Consider the following 23,095-nt stretch of genomic DNA (forward strand, 5'->3'; position numbering starts at 1 on the left):
ATTTGCTTTCTACTGAGTCTTTCATGTAGTTAAAAAGTTTAGACGTCTATACCTGTATTAGGTTTCCAGACCACCTATAATTCTAATTCCCTAATAGCGTTCTCATACACCCAAGGTTCAACCCTGGTTTTCTCATTTTCTGTCCTTCTTTTACTTTCACCACTCCCTAAAAAACCTTTTGGACTAGATCCCTAGACAGCAGAATGGTATGCTGTTTCACTGCTGAGGATAGCACACAGGACAACTATTCTTCTGGACTCTACTAATTGATCTATGTATATCTTCTTGAGAAAACTGAGACCATCAAGCAGAAATGAAAACAAAATTCCTGGCATAACAAGAGACTTCTATTAAAAACTGTGCTTGCATGGTAACTGAGAAAGAAACTTTTTCCTAAGTAATTTATCAGAAACAATTACCATAAAAACAGAAAAGATACATTCTGAATTCTGCACTAACCATCTTTAATGTTTGAGCTTCAGTAATTTGCCTTGTTTTTTTCCCTGAATAAGGACTCAAAGTAATCAAGCAAAATGGCAAAAAGGAAAACACTGTCTAAATCACAAATATCTTTAAGTAATCTATTTATGTATAATTCATTATAAAATGTATTCATTGTAAGGTTTGTTTTTATTATTTATTATTCTGAAATAAAGAGATCAAAGTGAGCTGTACCTTTATATGTCAATATTTTCAACGATGTATTAACATAGTTTATATGCATATTTTATAACTACAGAAAGAGAAGTGATACTAATTTGTCCTGGACACATTCTACTGAATGGTTTCTTCCCCCAGATCTTCCATAGTGCCAAATACTGCTCTTTGATATTGATCTATTTAATTCTAATTGAAAACATAGATAATGACTTCTAGAATTTTTTTGGTGGTACACAACCTTATTTCTTCAAAACCCACCAGCCAGATAGAATACACATTTCCAAGGCAAGTTTTTAAATGATTATTTTGAATGCATTCATCTGTGCAACTAAAGTCTCTCATGATCATCTGCTTTAAGAGGCATAAAATCAATTAGCTACAACCAATAATATATTAACAACAGCTTCTTTAAAAAAAAACATTTGGTTTCATTACCTAAAATTTACAGCAAAATACCATAACCATAACACCTAAAATTCATTTCATCTACGTATTTTAGGATATAAGCAAGTATAACTATTTTGTAGTTTAAGTGACACATTTGCTTAATTAATAAAAAGAAAGAACACCTCTACCTAAGAGAGCCAGTGGATTTTCATTTACTTTTTTATGAATATAATTTATTGTCAAATTGGCTAACATACAGTGTGTGAAGTGTGCTCTTGTTTTTTGGGGTAGATTCCCGTGGTTCACTGCTTACATAACAACACCCAGCACTCATCCCAACAATTGCCCTCTTCAATGCCCATCACCCATTTTTCCCCTCTCCCCCACCCCCCAATCCACCATCAGTTTGTTCTCTGTATTTAAGAGTCTTTTGTGGTTTGCCTCCCTCCCTCTCTGTTAGAAACTATTTTTTTCCCCTTTCCTTTCCCCATGGTCTTCTGTTAAATTTCTCAAGTTCCACACGAGTGGAAACATTTGAGATCTGTCCTTCTCTGATGGACTTATTTCACTCAGCATAATACCTTCTAGTTCTATCCACATTGCCGCAAATGGCACAATTTCATTCTTTCTCATTGCCAAGTAGTATTCCATTGAATATATAAACCACATCTTCTTTATCCATTCCTCTTTCCATAAATTGGCTATTATTGGAAGTGCTGCTATAAACATTGAGGTACAAGTGCCCCTATGCATCAGCACTCCTGTATCCCTTGGGTAAATTTCTAGCAGTGCTATTACTGGGTCACAGGGAAGTTCTGTTTTTAATTTTCTGAGGAACCTCCACACTGTTTTCCAGAGCGGCCGCACCAGTTTGCATTCCCACCAACAGTGTAAGAGGGTTCCCGTTTCTCCACATCTTTGCCAGCATCTGTAGTTTCCTGATTTGTTCCTTTTAGCCACTCTGACTGGTGTGAGGTAGTATCAGTGTGGCTTTGATTTGTGCCAATGGATTTTTAAAATATTGGATGAGAGGTTTAACTAAATAGTTTAAGTATTTCTCACTTAAAACCCAGTTCCTACAGATTCCTTGTAAGGCCGAGAAATTAGTAACCATCAGTAGCAATACTATATTTTCCAAACATAGCTCTTACAATCATTAGTAAGATTTAAAAACTTGGGGCACCTGGGTGGCTCAGTCTGTTAAGTGTCAGACTCTTGATTTCGGCACAGGTCATGATCTCACAGTTGATGTCATCAAGCCCCACACAGGGCTCTGCACTGACAACACACAGCCTGCTTGGGATTCTTTCTCTCTCCCTCTCTCTGCCCCTTCCCCACACATGCACACACACACACACACACACATTCGCATTCTCTCTCTCTCTCTCTCTCTCAAAATAAATAAGTAAACATTAAAAAAAAAAAAAAAGATTTTAAAATTCTTTCAGCAAGATGGAGTGCTGTTGTCCCCAAGGAAGGTTTAAGGTAAATTTCACAAAGTCACCAAACCAGTAAAAGTACCTGGTAAGTAACCAGACTGGTAATTCTTAGTAAATTACTGAAACTACAAATGAACACAAATGATTTCAGAAAAAAAAAAAGAAAAAAAAGCCAGATCTCAGATCTTTGATGGAACTGTGTATGAATAATCCAAACCAAATGGGTAATACCTATTGCCAGTAGAGTCCCTAGTAATCACATGCACATTTACACTATTCTAAAAAGTGTAATATATGTGACCTATACAAAATCCTCCAGGTATGCCTATGATAGTATGTGTAGTGATTATTCATATAGTGAACCAGAACATCAGGATTGCAAGGTAATCATCTATTGTGCCTTTGTTTGGTTTATCTATTTTTAAATGTTTATTAATTTATTTTGAAAGAGAGTGTATGTGTAAGGGAGGGGTGGAGAGAGAGAGAGAGAGAGAGAGAGAGAGAGAGAGAGAGAGAGAGAGAGAGAGAGAATCCCAAGCAGACTCCATGCTGTCAGCATAGAACTCGATATGGGGCTCAATCTCATGAACCATGAGATCATGACCTGAGCCACCCAGGCACCCCTTTGTTTGATTTCTTAATTCCTTGAGCTAATCAAAGATTCTACAGAGTATAAAAATTAGATGGCAATTCAACACATTACCAATTAAATTACACATAAATTTGTAAATGTCCCTTGCCTATCCTGAATGATGACGATCTTCAAGAAGGCTTTTCCTCCTCCTCTCTGGATTATGAGATGTCCTCCAATGTACTCCCATAACATCATGTACTTCTATCATGGAACTCCACACTCCATTATTTCTGCTGAAGCACTGTTTTACCCTGCCCAAGGTCTAAGTGCTTCTGGTGAACAGGAACTGTGATATTCATATTTGAATAGTACCTAATAAAATGTCAAGATGGATCAGGGTCTCAATAAGTTTTACAACAGGGTTGTACCCTGACAAACCCATCATAAATTGAAAATACCATTAAGTCAAAAATGCGTTTAATACATCTAACCTACCAAACATTATAACTTAGCTTAACCTACCTTAAATGTGCTTAGAACACTTACATTAGCCTACAGTTGAGCAACATTACCTAACACAAAGCCTATTATATATAAAAATTTCCAAAGGGGACTTTGGTACAAAATATTTTAAGAACTATTGCAGACAGCAAAGGAAACAAAAAAACAAAAGGCAACCTATGGAATGGGAGAAGATATTTCCAAATAACATATCTGATAAAGGGTTAGTATCCAAAATATATACAGGAGTTATAAAACTCAAATTCAACATTCAACTTATAAAACTCAATCCAATTAAAAAATGGGCAGAAGATATGAATACACATTTTTCCAAAGACATACAGATGGCCAATAGACACATGAAAAGATGCTCACCGTCACTTATGATCAGGGAAATGCAAATCAAAACTACAACGAGATCTCACCTGACACCTGTCAGAACGGCTTAAATCGACAACACAAGAAATAACAGGTGTTGTGAAAATGCGGAGAAAAAGGGACCCTCGTGCACTATTGCTGGGAATGTAAACTGGTACAGACACTGGTACTGTGAAAAACAGGTAAGAAGCTTCTTCACAAAGTTAAAAATAGAACTACCCAACAATCCAGCAATTGCACTTCTAGATATTTACCCAAAGAATTCAAAAATATTAATTCAAAGGGATATATGTATCCCAATGTTTATAGCAGCATTATCTACAATAGCCAAATTATGGAAACAGCCCAAGTGTTCATCGACTGATAAATGGATACAGAAGATGTGGGTGTGGGGGGGGGGGTGTCAAAAATGGAATATTACTCAGCCATATAAAAGAATGAAATCTTGCCATTTGCAACAACATGGATAGAGCTAGAGAGTAAAATGCTAAGCCAAATATGTCAGCCAGAGAAAGAAAAATACTGTATGATTTCATTCATGTGTGTAATTTAAGGAACAAAACAAACAAGCAAAGACAGAGAGAGAGAGAGAGAAAGAGGCAAACCAAAAAACAGACTGTTAACTATAGAGAACAAACACATGGTTACCAGAGGGGAGGTAGGTGGGGGATGCGTTGCTGTGATGAACACTGTTATATAAAAGTGTTGAATCACTATATTGTACACCTGAAAGTAATATTACACTGTATGTCTGCTAACTGGAATTTTTAAAAAACCTAAAAAAAAGATAGGAACTGTTGCAGAGAACTATGCTTCAGTGTCTAAGCGATGTATCTCACATATCAACATGATATTCCCAGAAACACCACAAGATGGCTTTCTTACTTCAGATCCACAGTTGAGATTTTCAAAAATGTTTGGTCTCCTCTTAGTTACTTTATGGGAGCTTGTGAAGTTCACGGAATTGCTCAAGGGTCTCCAGAGAAACAGAATGAAAGGGTGTGTGTATAAACATCACATATATGAAGAAATTTACTATAATGAGTTGGTTCATGCAATTATGAAGGCTGACAAGTCCCCAGATCTGAAGTTGGCAAGTTGGAGACCCAGGAGAGCCAATGGTGTAGTTCTAGCCCAAGCCCAAAGGACTGAGAAATCAGGAGAGCTGACAGTATAGTTACAGTCCAAAGGCCAGCAGGCTTAAGATCCAGGAAGAGCCAGTGTTTTAGTTCAAATCCAAAGGTAGGGGAAAAAATCAATGTCCTAGCTTGAAGGTATTCAAGCAAGAGGGGTTCCCTCTTTGTCACAAGAGGGTCAGCCTTTTTGTACTATTCAGACTCGCAGCTGACTGGATGAGGCCCAACCACATTAGGTAGGGAAGTCTGCTTTACTCAGTCTACCAATTCAAGTGTTAATCTCATCCAGAAACACCCTCACACACACACCCAGAATAATATTTGACCAAATGTCGGGACATCCAGGGGCCTAGCTAAAATGACACATAAAAGTAATCATCACACTCACCAAAGATTTTTCACCAAATATTTGTTGACTGAATGCTTATAATGCTTGCAGGCACAGAGCCAATGAAACAGTGTTATGTCAAATATGGTCCAGAGTCTCATGAAGCTAACAATCTAGAGATTAACAGGATATTACATGAAGAGCTACACAAATAATTATAAAATAACACTGTGGTAAGTACAGGGAAAGAAAAGGGAAAATTTACTATCTAACTTAACCTAGGGGCTTGAAAGGGAAGAGCTCACTAAGCAGTGATACTAAAATGAGAACTGGAAGTACCTCGGTGGCTCAGTAGGTTAAGCATCTGACTCTTGGTTTCAGCTCAGGTCATGATCTCATAGTTCGTGAGATCTGACAGTGCAGATCCTGCTTGGGATTCTTCCTCTCTCTCTGCCTCTCCCCCATCTGTACTTTGTCTCTCAAAATAAATAAAAACATTAAAAATAAAATAAAGTAAAATAAAATGAGATCTGAAGGAGAAACGGAAGAGCAGAAGCTGACCAGGTGAAAGACTCAGGGTGACTGTATAGGAAACGGCAGGGGCACAAACCCCAGTGCAGAACAGCTTGGCTTCTCGGAGAAAGTACAAGGAAGGAAACGTCAACTAAGGGAAGAATGATGCAAGGTGACCCTGGGGAAGACAGGCAGGAACCAGAGCAGGCAAATCCCTGATAGGCAGGTAAAGTAACGGGAAGACCTGGTTCTTTGCCTGACTAGTGATGCCATTTCATGAAAACAATGCAAGTGTGTCAGCAGCGCTCACCCATGATGTTTCTTATTCACCACATTGAGGAATCTCCATCCCGAGGCTAGCTCACTAAAGAAAGAGAAAACAGGGCTTCAGAAGCAGTTGCTGAGCACCAGGCAAATGACAGAAGGTTCAACCTGGGCTCAAGATTCTCAATCTGTCTTCCTCGTCCCTGCATGATTCACAAAGATACTCTCAACTGCAACACTTGTCTTTGTAACACCACCTCCTAGCTGCCACACCAAGGGCAGATCTGAGCCATGCCCTACAGCAGTAACATTTAACAAGAAAATTAACCTTAAAAATATATAAACAAAGGGTTACTGAGTGACTCAGTCAGTTAAGCGTCGGACTTCAGCTCAGGTCATGATCTCACAGGGTTGGTGAGTTTAAGCCCCGCATTTGGCTCTGTGCTGTCATCACAGCACCTTAGATACTCTGTCCACCGCTCCCCCCCCCCGCCCCTCCCTTGCTCACTGTCAAATAAGTAAATAAATAAATAGAAGTCATACAATATTTCCAGTGTATAATGGAAACATATTGAGTGCTAGAAACCACAGCTACTGTTTAGAAAGGGGAACAAGCTAGCTGGGGCACAAACGTGAAAGGGAGACAAACTTTTCACTTCTTCGTATTTTTGCTGTTATACAGTGAATCTGTAAGGCTATTAAAAATACTAAGAACTATTAAGAACCGTTTATCTCAATCTCAAGAATATATACCTATATAACCATACTTCTTATTTACATTTCTTAAATCTCTAGCCTTATGTTTCTGGCAGCTCTGGGTACAGGCAGACACTGCTGTTTACCGTAACATCTATTCTCCCCTTCTTCCGCACTAAGAGGTCGCTGTATTGTTTGGGTGCTAATGTATCAGATAAACGACTAAAATTCCAGACTCCCCTATAAAAGAGGCCCTGTGAATGAGTTCTGAACAATGAATGTGAGTGGAAGGGATGTGTGGGATGTAGGGAAGGCTCCTTAAAGGGAGCTAGCGGACTCCACTGGAAGGTGGCCCTTCTTGTGTTTCTCCCATTTCTTCCAGCAACCATCTTGGAATGTGCAAATGCTATCTAAGACCCATAGTCAGTCAGGACCATGAAGTGTTCTGGAAGATAGAAGTGCAGCAATGTTCCTGATGACTCTGTGACCCACCAAACAGGCCCAGACGGTCTACCTCTGATTTCCTTCATGTGTGAAAGAAAAATAAGCTACATCCTAACCAAATCACTGTTACTTGTTTTTACTGTTGTTGTTCTTGCTGTTATATGTACCAAAACCAAGTCGTAAATGATATAGTGGTCATTCCTGTACCCACTAAAGGAAAGAGATTCTCCAACATATACCCAACAGCATATTTAACCCACAATGTAGAATGTAACTTGTGGAGAAGTTATAAGCATATTTGAAAGGCAAAACAGAACTATACATTAGGTCAAGAATTAACCATCATTTACCCATTTGACAAACTTTTACAGAATACTAACTATATTCCAGGTCCTAGGAGCAAGTATGTGAAAAGATAAAGCTATGATATAAACCAGCATAACAACCCTACCCACCTCCTCAGAGGAATTGTGAACCTTGTAATTTCTGTAGTATTTTCTCCATCACAGCATGAAGAGAAACAGAAGGATACAAATACCAACAAGGCCAAGAATTCTTAAAAATCCCTAGACTGTAGAAATTTTACAAATTATGTCATGTTCTTATTTTTACATAAATCATTTTCAACAGAATGACCTTTATTACCAAAATTACTGTAGCAAATATGTACCCAGTGAAATGAGGAAGATATGTGAATATATATTGGAAAACATATTCTCTGATGTTTCCCCCTGAAACTTAAGACCAAGTTAGACTGAGTTTCACACATTCACCTCCTAAAAATAACAATCTGAGGGTTCTGGTTCTGTGCAAGATGGTGTAAGCATACTTTACCTTGTCTCTCCCAATGAATCTAACTATAAACCTTGTGCAGAATGCATCAGGAAGCTATATGAAGAGTCTGAAAAGTAAATGGCAGCAGAGGAGCAGGGGAAGAAGACCTGAATCCCAGGTACCACCAAACCAACAGTGAGTTTCCTGGAGTTTTGCCCTTCAGTACAGCCTGGCTTTTTTTTCCCCTCTGTGATCAACTGGCCTTGACTAAAAAGTAACAGAAATGCTAGAAGTGCAACTGAGTGCAGACAAAAAGAATGCCAAGAAAAGCTTTCTTTTTCTGGTCCAAGAATCAGGAAAGGGGGCTGGCTCTTAAAGGTTACAGAAGAGGGAAATCCATTCTTATTTTCCATTCTCTCCAGCCCCAGCCCCCTGTGAATCCCACAGTGGGGGGCAGGAGTATGACCACTGCAGATGTCTAAAATTGTAAGATAGGAAAATCATTCTTTTTAGCCAGAGAAGCAATGGTCCCAAGATCATGGATTAAATGTCTGTTGCATTTTTCTTTGTCTTCCAGTCACTTGGCCCTAAATGCAAATGCAAACTGCTCTAAAAGAAATGCAAATGCAAATGCAGGTAGAAGAAGTATACTACAGAGCAAGGAAACTAAAGGTCCAGTTTTCCGGCTAGTGTGCTGGAAAGGGGGCCTCAAGGAGACAAAAAGTATCAGTGAGATCATAGAAAGAAGGGAACTCAAGAGAACAATCCCATAAAGTTGTATATGAACTCCTGGGCTCGCCTCTGAGCTATGCATGTAGAGACCTGATCTTAAACAGTCTCACAAAAGATATGAGAACTAAACTATGGTATAAACCGCTGTATGGATCCTACACTGACTTTGGGCAGTACACACGATGAACAGAACCAAATAGCACTACAAAGTGGCTATGAAAATGGAATATTGGAACCACGATCCATAAAACAAGGGTCCAACTTATGAACTCACCTAACCAGTTTGACTGACTACAAAAACTAAAAAGAACTGTATTCCCTTTGGGATTTAACCAAAACCTACAATGCAAATGTCCAGGATACATGCAAAAATTACTCAGCATATGAAGAAACAGGTAAATGTTAACTTTCAAACGAAAAAGAAAAATCAATGACAACACAGAGACTGGAGTTATCAAAGATTTAAAAACAGTTATTATAACCAAACCCCAAAGCATAAGGGCAAAATCTTTTGAAATGAATGGAAAAAAACAGTCTTGGTGAACAAATTAAAGCTATAAAGAACCAAGTGGAAATTTTAGAACTGAAAAATATAATAACTAAAAATATTCATAGGATGGGATCAAGAACAGAATGGAGATACAAGAGAAAAGGGTCAGTAAACTTGAAGATGGATCAACCAATCTGAAAAACAAAGAAAAAAAACTGGAAAAGAAAAAGTCAGAGCCTCAGGGACCTGTGGGACAATACTAAAAAACCTAACATTTTTATCAACAGAATGCCAAAAGGAGAGGAGAAAGAAAAAATATTTGTAGAAATAACGGCTAAACATTTATCAATTTTGGCACCAGATATAAAATTACAAATTCAAGAAGCTCAACAAACCCCAAGAAGATAATCGAAAAAAATCTAAATCCAGAAAAATTATTTCAAAATGCTGAAAACTAGAAAAAAGAAAACATCTTTAAAGATGCCAGAGAAAAACCAACCTACTCATTGCATACATATGTAGCAATTCGGATGACTACAAGTTTCTCCTCAGAAACAAGGGAGGCCAGAGGGAAGAAGAATGGCATTTTTAACATGCTGAAGGTAAAGAAGTGTCAACCCAAAATTCTATAACTGGTGAAAATACCCCTCAGGAAAGAAACTGAAATAAAGACATTCTCAGATGAAGGAAAATGAAGACAAGCAGTCTCCAGCAAACCTGCTCTAAAAGAAATGCTAAAGGACATTTTTTACATAGAAAGGAAATGATACCTGAAGATAACCTAAATGACAACCATCTGGGTAACTGTAACAGATTATCCTTTCCCTCTTAAATTCTTTGAAATATGTATGACAGTTAAAATCAAAATAATAAACATTACATTATTACATCAAAAATATTTTTCATAAGAATTCAGTAGCAAAACAAACAATCCAATTAAAATGGGCAAAGGATCTGAACAGACATTTTTCCAAAGAAGATACACAGATGGCCAACAGACACATGAAAGGAAACTCAGTATCCGCAATCAGCAGGAAAATGCAAATCAAAACCACAAGATATCACTTCACACCTGTTTGAATGGCTATTCTCAAAAAAACAAGAAATACGAGTATTGGTGAGGATATGCGAAAAAAGTTTCCCTTTTTTGTTGTTTTTTTTTTTTAATTTTTTTTTCAACGTTTATTTATTTTTGGGACAGAGAGAGACAGAGCATGAACGGGGGAGGGGCAGAGAGAGAGAGGGAGACACAGAATCGGAAACAGGCTCCAGGCTCTGAGCCATCAGCCCAGAGCCCGACGCGGGGCTCGAACCCACGGACCGCGAGATCGTGACCTGGCTGAAGTCGGAGGCTTAACCGACTGCGCCACCCAGGTGCCCCAAGTTTCCCTTTTTTGGAGGTTTTTGATGAACCTTTTCTCCCACACTCTTGGTGGGAATGTAAATAGGTATATCCACTGTGGAAAACAATATGGAGTTTCCTCAAACAATTAAAAATAGAACTACCATATGATCTAGCAATTCTACCTCTGGGTTTTTATCTGAGGAAAAGAAAAAAAACAACATGGAAAGGATATATGTACCCCCATGTTCACTACAGCATTATTTGCAATTGCCAAGATATGGAAACAACCTAAAAGTCCATCAACGGATGAATGAATAAAGAAAACGTGGTGTGTGTGTGTGTGTGTGTGTGTGTGTACATATATATGTATATATATAAAATATAATTTGGCCATACTAAAAAAAAGAGGGAAATCTCACTATTTGCAACAACATGGATGGATCTTGACAGCATTATGCTAAGTGAAATAAAGTCAGAGAAAAACAAACACTGTATATGATCTTACTTATATGTGGAATCTAAAAAGAAAACAAAAACAAAAACAAAAAATAAGCTCATAGATACAGAAAAAGATTGGTGGTTGCCAGAGGTGGGAAGTAGATGGGTGGAGGAAATGGATGAAGGTGTTAAAAAAGTACAAATATACAGTCATAAAATAAATAAGTCATAGGGATGAATGTACATATAGCATGGTGAGTATAGTTAATACTGCATTGCATATTTACAAAGTTGCTAAGAGAATAAATCTTTAAAATTCTCATCACAAGAAGAAAATTTTTTATAACTATATGGTGGCAGATGTTAGCTAGACTTATTATGGTGATCATTTCACAATATACACAAATATCAACTCATTATATTGTATACCTGAAGCTAATTTAATGTTATGTGTCAATTATATCTCAATTTAAAAAATTTTATGTAATGTATGTATGGAGATGTAAGTGGATATAACTAAAACATAATCAAAGGAAAGTACTTAGACAAATGATGATAAGGTATGAACATTCCAACTGAACTGATAAAGTGGTCATTTCAAGTAGACTGAAAAATTATATATAGTATAATTCTTTTTTTAATTTTTTTTTTAACGTTTATTTATTCTTGAGAGAGAGAGACAGAGACAGAATGTGAGTGGGGGAGGGTCAGAGAGAGACGCACACACAGAATCTGAAGCAGGCTCCAGGCTCCGAGCTGTCAGCACAGAGCCTGAAGTGGGGTTCAAACTCACAAACTGTGAGATCATGACCTGAGCTGAAGTTGGACGCTTGACTGACTGAGCCACGCAGACGCTCCCATATAGTATAATTCTTACAGAAAGTACCAAAACCAGCCTATAAAAAGATATTGTCAAAAAGTCAAAGATAAAATGGAATAAAATATTCAAACAGGAAAGGGAGAAATAAAGAGATGAAAAACAGAGGGAATAAACACCTAATAATAAAATAGTAGACAGAAATCCAAACATATCAATAATTCCATTAAATGTAAATGGTCTAAACACAGAAATTAAAAGAGATCTATTACCAGAAAATGGCAAGAGCTACAAGCAAAATTAATTAGATCATTACAATCTCTCACCTACATGTTCCTATGAAGATTGGGAAATGTCAGTCTTAACCTCTTTGTATGTCACCATTTCCAGCTCTTCTTTTTGACTTCTATCATTGGATCTTTCAAACCAGTAATGTCTCTGTGTTATTTATTAAGCTTTAATTCTCAAAGGGAAGTTATAATAATACTCTTTTACATTTTCCCAATTTCTCAAGTGAATTTTCTCATTATCTGGCAAAACAAATTTCTTTAGAAATTTGAGGAATTCATATATGGAAACAGTTTTTTACCTTTGGTGTGACCTGCACTGACAGAAATATGTTAAAGTCTGCCAGTATTAGTGTTTATTCCTCTCTGCGTGTTCTGTAGGGTCTTTTTTATGAGGGTGACTGCTGTGTTATTTGATGCATAGATATTCCTTACTTTTTTAACTTTATTCAAAATTGTACTTTTCAGAATTATAAAGAGTCTTTTGTCTCACTTAATGCTTTTTGATATAGACTCTACGCTGTCTGATGTCAGGTATAACCCTGATTTCCTGCTGGTTGCATTTTCCAACGTCTTTATTTTTAGTCTTTCCATAGCATTTTGTTTTCAATGTATCTCTTATCTATAGCATAGTTTGCTTCTGCTTTGTGGAACAATCCGAAAACAATTCTATTAATAGAGGAGTTATTCTCATTTATATTTACTGACACTGATGAGGGATAGAAGCAGAAAATTTTCACCTTTAGCCCAGAAGGCTGATCTATGGCATCCATAATTCTGATAAGGATTAAATACATGCTGGTTACTACATTCTTAAAAGGTCTCATGACTGCCTGGCTATCTCACCAATAGTTAATATTGAACTGAATGATAGGCACCAGATAAATCTTGTGAAACTAGTTTTACATGCATAAATTCGAAGAAGACCTTTATGATCTAGTCACAGTTTCTTCCTGGCTCTGAGCACTTGAGTAAGGACTTATATTTTGGCCAACTAACCAAGACTTGCCACTATTAGTAACCAAAACATTCTCATCATTTCAAGATTATTGTTTCAAAAGGTACCTCAATTTGGACATGTAGACAGAAAAACAAAAGGGGGCTTGACCAGTACTGCCAAGGCAAACTAGAGCCCCATATGTGCAACACTAACACACAGAAAAAAAAGTTACTTTCTAGTAACTTCCCAGGTATATGAATGCACTACTTAAAGAAGTCATAAAGCAAAATTTTTTTAACTATGGGTTGTGACTCACATTTCTTAAAAACTGAAATATGATAAGTACTACTAGTGTGCACTAAACACAGCAAAATATTGTATTATGACATTTTGTTTCCATTACAGTATGTATTAGTTTGCTAAGGCTGCCATAACAAAGTACCAGACTAAGTAACTAAAACAACAGAAATTTATTTTCTCACAGTTCTGAAGTCTGTTAAGTCCAAGATCAAGATGCTGGTAGGGTTGCTTACATTCTGAGACTTTTCTTATTGACTTCTCTCTTTGTATTCACATGGTCTTTCCTTTTCTTATAAGGCTATCAGCCATATTGAATTAAGGTCCACCCTAAAGACCTGATTTTAACTTAATTACCTCTTTAAAGGTATTAACTCCAAATGCAATTGCATTCTGAGACAGTGGATAAATCAATACATGACTCTTGGTAGGGCACAATTCAGCCCACAACATTATGCTTATACATGTATTATATATGTGTACTCTGTCACAATCAAAAAAGTTTTAAAATATCTTAGAAGACTCTGAATAGATAATTCAAATGTATTAAATATATTCTAAGCTTAAGGGGCCTAGCCCTAATACTGTCATGGAGTCAGGACTCCTTCAGTCTCCAGATTTCCAGGTCTTCATGAAGCAGTTTAGAATTTAACTGCTCCAGGGATCCTGATAATGCAATTATGAACATTCAGATGAACATGTAAATACTTTTGCTGATATTCTTACTCAACATTACCTGATAAAAAAAATAAACTTAGTGCTTTAGATCTAGGGTTTATTAGTATAAAGCTCTAACAGTTATATTTCCATGTGTTTGAGACTATTACTCATTTTTTCTAATGTTTATTTATTTTTGAGAGAGACACAGACAGAATGTGAGTGGGTTAGGGGCAGAGAGAGAGGGAGACACAGAATCCAAAGCAGGCTTCAGGCTCTGAGCTGTCAACACAGAGCCTGACGCGGGGCTTCAACTCACAAGCTATGACATCATGACCTGAGCCAAAATCGGAGGCTTAACCAACTGAGCCACCCAGGTGCCCCAAGACTATTATTCATTATTATATTGACTTCCCAAGCTATCCAGATCAAACTGTAGAAACTTAAAGCCATAATGTCTCTCCCCTCTGTTTAAACTCAAAGGCCTCAAGTATCTAACAGTTTAGTTGATGGCTAACTTAGATATATTTTTAAGGCCTGAGGGAAAATGCTGAGGCTTTAAATTCTCTAAATTCACTTAAGACAACAATAATCCTTTGTTTTAAAATGTACTACTTTATATACATAAAGCTAAAAACAGGTAAAAAGATATAAGCCATAAGATATTTTAAATATCATTTTAAGAATACAAACATCCACATTTTACATTTAGGTCCCATGTCTAAGAAAATTTCCTAAACATTTAGGTTGGAAACATTTCCAAATTTGTTCTAACTGTAACGTATTTCATGATTTATTCCGGATCTATATACTGTCCAAGTTGGTTGAGTTGGTTCAATAACATAATGAAGTAACAAATCAATCAGTCTTAAGTCTATCACAGTATTTGGTCACGTCAGTTTTGAAAACCATTGGAAATAGTCAAATATTTGTTTTGTCAGAGTAACAGACTATTTCCAAAGCCAGACTCAAGTAAAGGCTGGTTTCACACCACTGGAACTTGTAAATTTCCTGTCTCTGCAATTCACTACTTCTTCTCCCAATAACTTTAATGACCAAAGCATACCTCTACCTTTCTCTAACAAGCCATGTTCTTTCATACTTCCAAGCCTTCACATGCTTTGAACAGAGTCCTGAGAAGCAAAGAGCTTTCCTTTTTCTTTGTCTTCACAAATATATATTTTAACCTATACCTGGCATTCTGTGAAAGTGTATGAAAGACTGCAAAGGTCATGTGATGTCAGTCAAGCTCAGTTATATGAATTTGAGGGTAAAACATAAATGTCTCTCCCATCAAGAGAAGATAGGTTTTTGTTTTTACTATAAAATAAAGAAGGAACATAATCTTGTCATAGAAAATTCAAGGGAAGAGGATTAGTACACTAAAAGGAGAATTCTTTATAATTGCTCCAGCTATGAGCTCGGACTTTCTATACAAAAGTACTATATTAATATTAGGATGTACTAAAAAAACCTACTGTTTTTGAATGTATAATTTAGAAAAAATTAATATTCACTATCTCAAATCTTTTCAGTATGTGATTGAAGAAGCAAGACAGAAATCACATTACAACAGAAATCTAAGTGCACTCACAAGAATCTTATTCATTGCAATATTCTCTCAACCACAACATTACCTAGTATATACTGGGTTCTGAACAAATATTTTCTACATAAAAAAATAATAAATGAATGAAATTATCACTTTATTTTATAAGGATAGTAACTGAAATTAGTTAAGAAAAGCTCACTTAAAATCTCATAGCTGCTAAATGGAAGAATTGGGGCTTTCACTTTCTAAATACAATGCCTTAGAACGTTCATTCCATTCCATTCCATTTCTCATACTTGCCCAAAAGCTAGAAGGAAATTATAACACAAAAACAAAACTTCTTAGACTTTCTTCAGTATTTTCTTATACTCCACATCACCAGTCTCAAAAGTCCTCAGGTCAAACTCCTCTTTCTCCTCTTTCTCCTGTTTCTACTCATTCGAGTATATTTGTTTTTGCACTCCCCTACACTACCACCGTTGTTTTAAGTGCAGCAAGGTATCAGCTGTGGAGGCATATGGTTATCCACCCACAATACAATGGCATTTGTATCAGTGGGATTCCACATTAAATAATACATCAGTTTCCCATACTGTTGAGGCAACTTCAGAGAACTGTTATAGATAAAAATTTCTGAATGATTTGTCGTGGTATAATTTACATTGAAGAAAAAGAGGAGGTTCAATGTATCTTTCCTTCATAACCATGAGACTTACTTGTCTCTTTTCTCTACAACACATCCAACTAGGTCTTGACATGCCAGGACACAAACATCTACAAATGCACTTGCCCAGAAGCTCACTTTTTAGATAGAAAAGTTAATGATGCTGACCGAAACTGACTTTGATACATCACTATCTTAAACTGGATTAAAATGCCTAAAATATTAAAAAGTGGTATCTTTTGGAGATTTACAGGTCATGTACATTATTTAATCTTAAAGACATAGAAACCATGTAAGCACAATTATGGCAGAACTAGCAATTAGTGTTTTCTACCATTGCTAGAGGAATGGTATAAAGTGAACTAATAAATTTAGAAATGAAAAATAAGTGATTTTGTGTGTAGAATTTTACTTTTGAAGAGTTATTTATGAAACACTAGTCACATGGAAATTCCTGAGAAAAAATTTGAAATACAACTCATCAAAACCAGAAGGCATCCTTGAAAATCATAAACATTAAACATTAAATTAGAAAAGTGCACAGAACACAAAGACAAGCACCTCAAAAATAGTTTGGGCTGTGTAGAGAAACATACTGAATCTCAGAAGCATGAGGCAGAAGTACTTTCCCAAATACTATGATGAAATACTACCTGGAGTGATGTAATTTGAGTAAAAGCAAATAGTGAGAATCATACATTATTACCAATGAAGAAAGATCTTAATTTCTCTTAAGTTTTCACAAGGTTTTATTTTTTTTAACTTGGATCATATCTACTGTTAACCTTGAGTTTACCAAGACTAATCACCCCTTTAAGGTTATCTAGCAAGCAATTAAAACTTCATGGATGGTCAGGCTTAAACCAAATTCCAACTATTCTCCTATATTCCATTATACATTGTATAATGTATAGGCAACTGAGCTTTAGACTTAAATGCAAATTTACTTTCAAAAAACTATAATAAAAAGGACATAAATGTCAAAATAATGTTCAAACGACCACTCTAAAAGCTTCTTGCTTTATAGGAAAGAATATCCAATGGAATAACGACAGTGTCTTCAGCAAACGGTGCTGGGAAAACTGGAGAGCAACATGCAGAAAAATGAACCTGGACCACTTTCTTATACCATACACAAAAATAAACTCAAAATGGATGAAAGACCTGAAGGCAAGACAGGGAGCCATCAAAAGCCTAGAGGAAAAGCAGGCAAAAGCCTCTTTGACCTCGGCCGCAGCAACTTCTTACTGAACACATCTCTGCAGGCAAGGGAAACAAAAGCAAAAATGAACTATTGGGACCTCATCAAAATAAAAAGCTTCTGCACAGCGAAGGAAACTAAAAGGTAACTGAAAGAATGGGAGAAGATATTTGCAAAGGACCTATCAGATAAAGGGTTAGTATCTAAAATCTATAAAGAACTTATCAAATTCAACACCCAAAACACAAATAACCCAGTGAAGAAAGGGGCAAAAGACATGAATAGACACTTCTTCAAAGAAGACATCCAGATGGCCAACCGACACATGAAAAAATGCCCAACATCACTCATCATCGGGGAAATACAAATCAAAACCACAATGAGATACCCTTACACCTGTCAGAATGGCTAACATTAACAACTCAGGCAACAACAGATGTTGGCGAGGATGTGGAGAAAGAGGATCTCTTTTGCACTGCTGGTGGGAATGCAAACTGGTGCAGCCACTCTGGAAAACAGTATGAAGTTCCACAAAAAATAAAAAATATAACTACGCTACGACCCAGCAATTGCACTGCTAGGTATTTATCTAAGGAATACAAGTATGCTGTTTCGAAGGGCACATGCACCCCAATGTTTATAGCAGCAGTATCAACAATAGCCAAAGTATGGAAAGAGCCCAAACGTCCATTGATGGATGAATGGATAAAGAAGGTGTGGTATATATATACAATGAGGTATTATTTGGCAATCAAAAAGAATGAAATCTTGCCATTTGCAACTACGTGAATGGAACTAGAGGTATTATGCTAAGCGAATTTGGTCAGAGAAAGACAAAAATCATATGACTTCACTCCTGTGGGGACTTTAAGACACAGAACAGATGAACATAAGGGAAGGGAAGCAAAAACAATATAAAAACAGGGAGGGGGACAAAACGTAAGAGACTCTTAAATATAGAGAACAAACAGAAGGTTGCTGGAGAGGTTGTGGGAGGGGGGGATGAGCTAAATGGGTAAGGGGCATTAAGAAATCTATTCCTGAAATCATTGTTGCATTATATGCTAACTAACTTGGATGTAAATAAATAAACAAATTATTAAAAAAATAAAAATAAAAATAAAAGCTGCTTGATTTAAAAGCTGAGTACTGTTTAAAAGACAAAAGAAATAAAAACATGGTTCATTCATCATGAAATAGACATTTATTTAAAGCCCACTGGGCAAAATTCTGTAGTAAGTATGAATCCTGCCCTATGACAATCAAAATAAAAAAAAAAAAATACAATGCAGTGAATACAACATGACATGCTACATTTGAATACACAAATGTTAATGATAATAGGACTAAGAGAATTAGGAACATCTTCCCTAGAGAGATTATTAAATCAATTAATGCCATTTTAATTGTAGGAAATTACACATAGACAAAAAGGAGAGTATTAAGAGATCCAGCAAACATATTTCAAGTGGAAGACTAAATTGGGGGACTAATGAGATCAATTTGAAGAAGACGGTAAACCTGACAAGACTGATTTTATATTCAACATTAGAGGAACTATTATAAATACCTGGATGACAGAAGAAGAACATGAAGAAAACACTAACTGATGTACGTATTGCTCTCATATCTACATGTAGGACAGACTATAATCTGAAAATAAAACCGGTAAAAATTGTTGCAGTTACCCAAAAGCTGCGGTGATAAAGGTCTGTGTGAATGTGGCTGAAGAAGTCTTCACGCAGCCAGATGACAGGCTGGAGTGTTAAAGGGCAAGATCTACTAGCCTAGGTTATCACAAAAATCAATAAGAATTCCCAGGCTACCAGAAAACTTTAAAGCCCAGAGGTCTTCAGTGCAGCGCAGATCAGAACATCCCACAGCCATGGTTTCAATGGTAAGGATACTCTGCTACTTCCATTAGGCAACACACAACTGTCTTAGAACTGAGTAAGAAAAAGTAAAGCTTATTCCATTAATCACCCCAGAGTTGGTGAACTAGATTTTTTTTTAATGTTTATTTATTTTTGAAATAGAGTCAGAGTATGAGCCAGGGGAGTGGCAGAGAGAGAGGGAGACACAGAATCTGAAACAGGCTCCAGCTGGGAGCTGTCAGCACAGAGCCTGATGTGGGGCTCAAACTCATGAACTTGTGAGATCCTGACCTGAGCCAAAGTCAGACTCAACCAAGTGAGCCACCTAGGTGCCCCGGTGAACTAGATTTTATATCCAATTTGATACTATGCAGACAATAAAGTTCAATTACAAATTCAAAAATGTGTTCTTAACACATTATGCTGCACCTTTCAACTTGGTGGAAGATCTTTGTGATATTATTGTTAAGTAAGAGTTAATCTTTATTGGTAAATAGAAGCCAGAAAGATTTTAAGTAAAGGCATAATAATTACTCTTGCTCAGTGATTGCCTATGCCATCTACCCACTCCAAACACTCATTCTTGCCCATGACTTCAGGGAAATTCAAACAGGTTATACCACTTATGTGGTCCTTCTTAAGTAACAACACATTATTTGGTCACAAATTACAGCAAGCAGATACACATGAAAGTAACAAATTATTTTATAACATCAGATTTTACCTTCGTTCTACTGAAAATAGGCCCCAACATGCAGACTAATAAAAAGAAAAATCTAGCAAATAAATTCATTTTGAAGAAAAAAAATAAATAGGAACTATTTAAAATTTCATGATGCTTTATGACCCCAAATACTAAACAACCACGTATTTTTTTAAAAGTTATCTGTCACCACAAAAATCAAAAAGAACTCACACTAGCTATAGTTTATTAAATAGAAGAAATCGCAAATCTTCAAGCCATTAATAATGATCAACAAATCACCAGCAACATGACCAGAAGGTAAGAGTGGGGTCCAGTTCCTAATGAAAAAGAGTATCTACTAAAGAGACAACCAAAATGACTAAACAGATCTCTGTTGACTGATGGCATTTCCCATATCCTAAATAAGGAAATGTCAAAATCACAGCTACACACACACACACACTCACACACACACACAAAACAATCTAGAGAGAAATTTAGCTATAAAGTGTGACTTAGTATCTAGATAAGCAAAATTATAAATCAGGTATTTTTCATTTGAGAGAAATATTAGGTGTTCACTCGACATTACCAGTGAAGAAAAATGAAATGTTAGCGAGATCTGGAAAAGGGTCTGTAATTTACAGTGGATTCTTGTTTTCATAAGAGGTCTTTAAAAAAATGTTTCCAATTTCCATAGGGCCAGATTCAAAAAAATAGGAATGGCTTTACCCACAGCCCCATGTCTAGGACAGGGATTTTGTACCAGGCCATGCAAAGTGTCCAAGGCAGAAGCCACCCACCACGCATTCCCAGCCTCCTAATCGTGTCGCTCCAGAAACCAAGAGGCCTTGACTTCTAGCTTGTTAATGTGATCTGAGGCTCTGGGAACTCATTTCTGTCCAGGATGGACCAGTAGGGCCACTTCTCTCCGAGCAGCGTCCAAGAATTGCCACACTGAGTGAAACCAGTAAGTAGGTGGCACATACAGGCTGAGCTGGCAGCCAACCTATCTTCACAGAAACAGTTCAAGCACTTAGCCTGATACTACTTTCTTCGCCTTGGCTCCTGGAGAAGAGAAGCCGAAAAGTAAACAAGTTACATCTCCTCCGGTCCCAAAAAGGGATGCCGAGGTGCACCAGCACCGCGCGCCCATCACACTGCTGGGCACACAGCCTACTGGGTGGCCCCTCCATTCCGCCCGCAACGAGAGCCGCGTCCGGTGAGAGCGGACAGAGGGGTGAGGCCGCGTTGGGGGAAACCCCCGGAGGGCCGGTCCCAGACCGAAGGCGACCACTGGGCCGCCAGGTGGGCCGGAGGACTCACCTTGTTGAGGTGGGGGTCCCGCGTCAAGGCGTAGCCGCGCTGGTGGGTGTGGCGGCGGCGGGGGGCTGCGGGCTCCATGGCTGGCGTGCGGGTGGGCGGCGGGGACGGGCGGCGGCGCGCAGCGCGCGGCGCAGGCGGCGATGCTGCTGAGACGCCGGCGCTGAGTGCGGCGGCGGCGGCGGCCCCGCTGGGAAAGAGCCGGCAGCCGGGGGCGGGCGTGGGTGGCGAGAGGGGGTGGACGCGGCGGGAGGAGCCCGCGAGAAGCCGGTGTCCCCAGCCGGGCAGCCTGCGAGAATCGCTGAGTCATGGCAGGAGATCAGCCGAGCCGGCGAGTGAGGAGGAGGAGGAAGAGCGAGGCTCTCGCGGCTCCCAAGGGGCGGCGGCCGCAGGAGTCGCTCCCTTCCATGCACTGGGCCCCACTCACCACTGGGTTGATGATCACAAGTGTCCTAGCCCGTCTCTGCGTGGGGCGTGCCTCCGTTGTGCACGGAACGCTTTTACCCCCGAGACCCATGCTAGTAGCAAGGTCACGTTCCCCCCGCCCGCCCCGGGGGCTTTGCGGGTACCGTAGCCCCTGGGCCCTCAGCGGGAGCCGCAAGGATACCCGGGAGGTGAGAAATGGGGGAGGCTCAGGCGGAAAACAGCGGCTGTAGGACCGAGGGATGGGAGCACTCAGGAAATGGACCAAGGGGTTTGCAGAAGACCTCGACTGAGACTCTCTCTTCCCATTAGGCGCTTCGAACCTCTCTATCCAGGGTCCCGATGCCGGCCACGCCCAGGAGCCACACAGAACTAACCTTGACCCAGAAAGCAGAGGCCTGAGTAGAACTGGGAGAAGTGTGGGCCTGTGAAGCTCTAGATTATACATGGGAATTTTACCTTAATATAATTGCAAGCCAACGTGTGTTACACTGCAGATAGTTATGGCCCACTGAACAGTCACATTTATCTTGTATATAATTTTGTGAGAGTTCTAGAAGCCAGGATGTTTATGAACCTCTTTGAATTCATATTCAAAGATTGGATAACTCAATCTTCAAGGGCTTCAGTTTCTACTTTGGTGAAAGGAGAGGGTCAGAATAAATGATCTTCCAGCACTGGAATTCTGTTGTTATTGTTATTTCTACTTGAAGTTTCCAGGAATGGAGGAGCAGTCAGATCAAAGCCAAAAGGGGTGTGTGATACACAAAAACCACCAAAGATGTCGGTGCCCCAGTTTCTTTTCCAGGTAAGCAGGATCAATAGTTTCTACCTGATTCGTTTCTAACTAATGGTAGTACAAAAGACAGCATTAGGGATTGATTATGGGTTGATTTTGTATATCCATAAACTAGACACCCATCCAATAATTTCTTACGTTACCTTATCAGAAAGATTGTTATAGTAATTGTTTTTTAGCTATGCTTATATCCAGAAGCTTCTTGGGCCTATTCTTTGAATTACCTAGAATCTGTTGTTTTAAGGGAGAACATTTTATTAATGGGGAACATTTTACTGGCATCATAGAGTTCTTTAAAAAAAAACTCCTTGCATTTAAATAACAGTTCTCACTGTGAATGCTACAATCCATAAATAATTAACCCTAACTACAATACCTGAGAAGAAGGTATACTTTACAAAACTCACTCCCAGGGAGTTAACTGAGACATGTCACAATTAGAGTACTTTATCAGAGACGGAAACAGTTTAATAACAG

At 38.1% G+C, this 23,095-nt stretch overlaps 1 protein-coding gene across 1 annotated transcript in view; it reads right to left on the reverse strand.

Annotated features, from left to right (window-relative positions):
* The window catches only part of ME1 (malic enzyme 1), a 189,471-nt gene extending 167,921 nt beyond the window's left edge, over nucleotides 1–21,550 (reverse strand). The window contains exon 1 of the mRNA XM_011282499.4: nucleotides 21,400–21,550. Coding sequence (XP_011280801.3) covers nucleotides 21,400–21,477 — 78 coding nt within the window. The 5' untranslated portion in view covers nucleotides 21,478–21,550. The remainder of the gene's footprint in view (nucleotides 1–21,399) is intronic.
* Nucleotides 21,551–23,095: the final 1,545 nt, after the last annotated feature.

Source organism: Felis catus, chromosome B2, assembly GCF_018350175.1.
Source record: "Felis catus isolate Fca126 chromosome B2, F.catus_Fca126_mat1.0, whole genome shotgun sequence".
NCBI lineage: Eukaryota > Metazoa > Chordata > Mammalia > Carnivora > Felidae > Felis > Felis catus.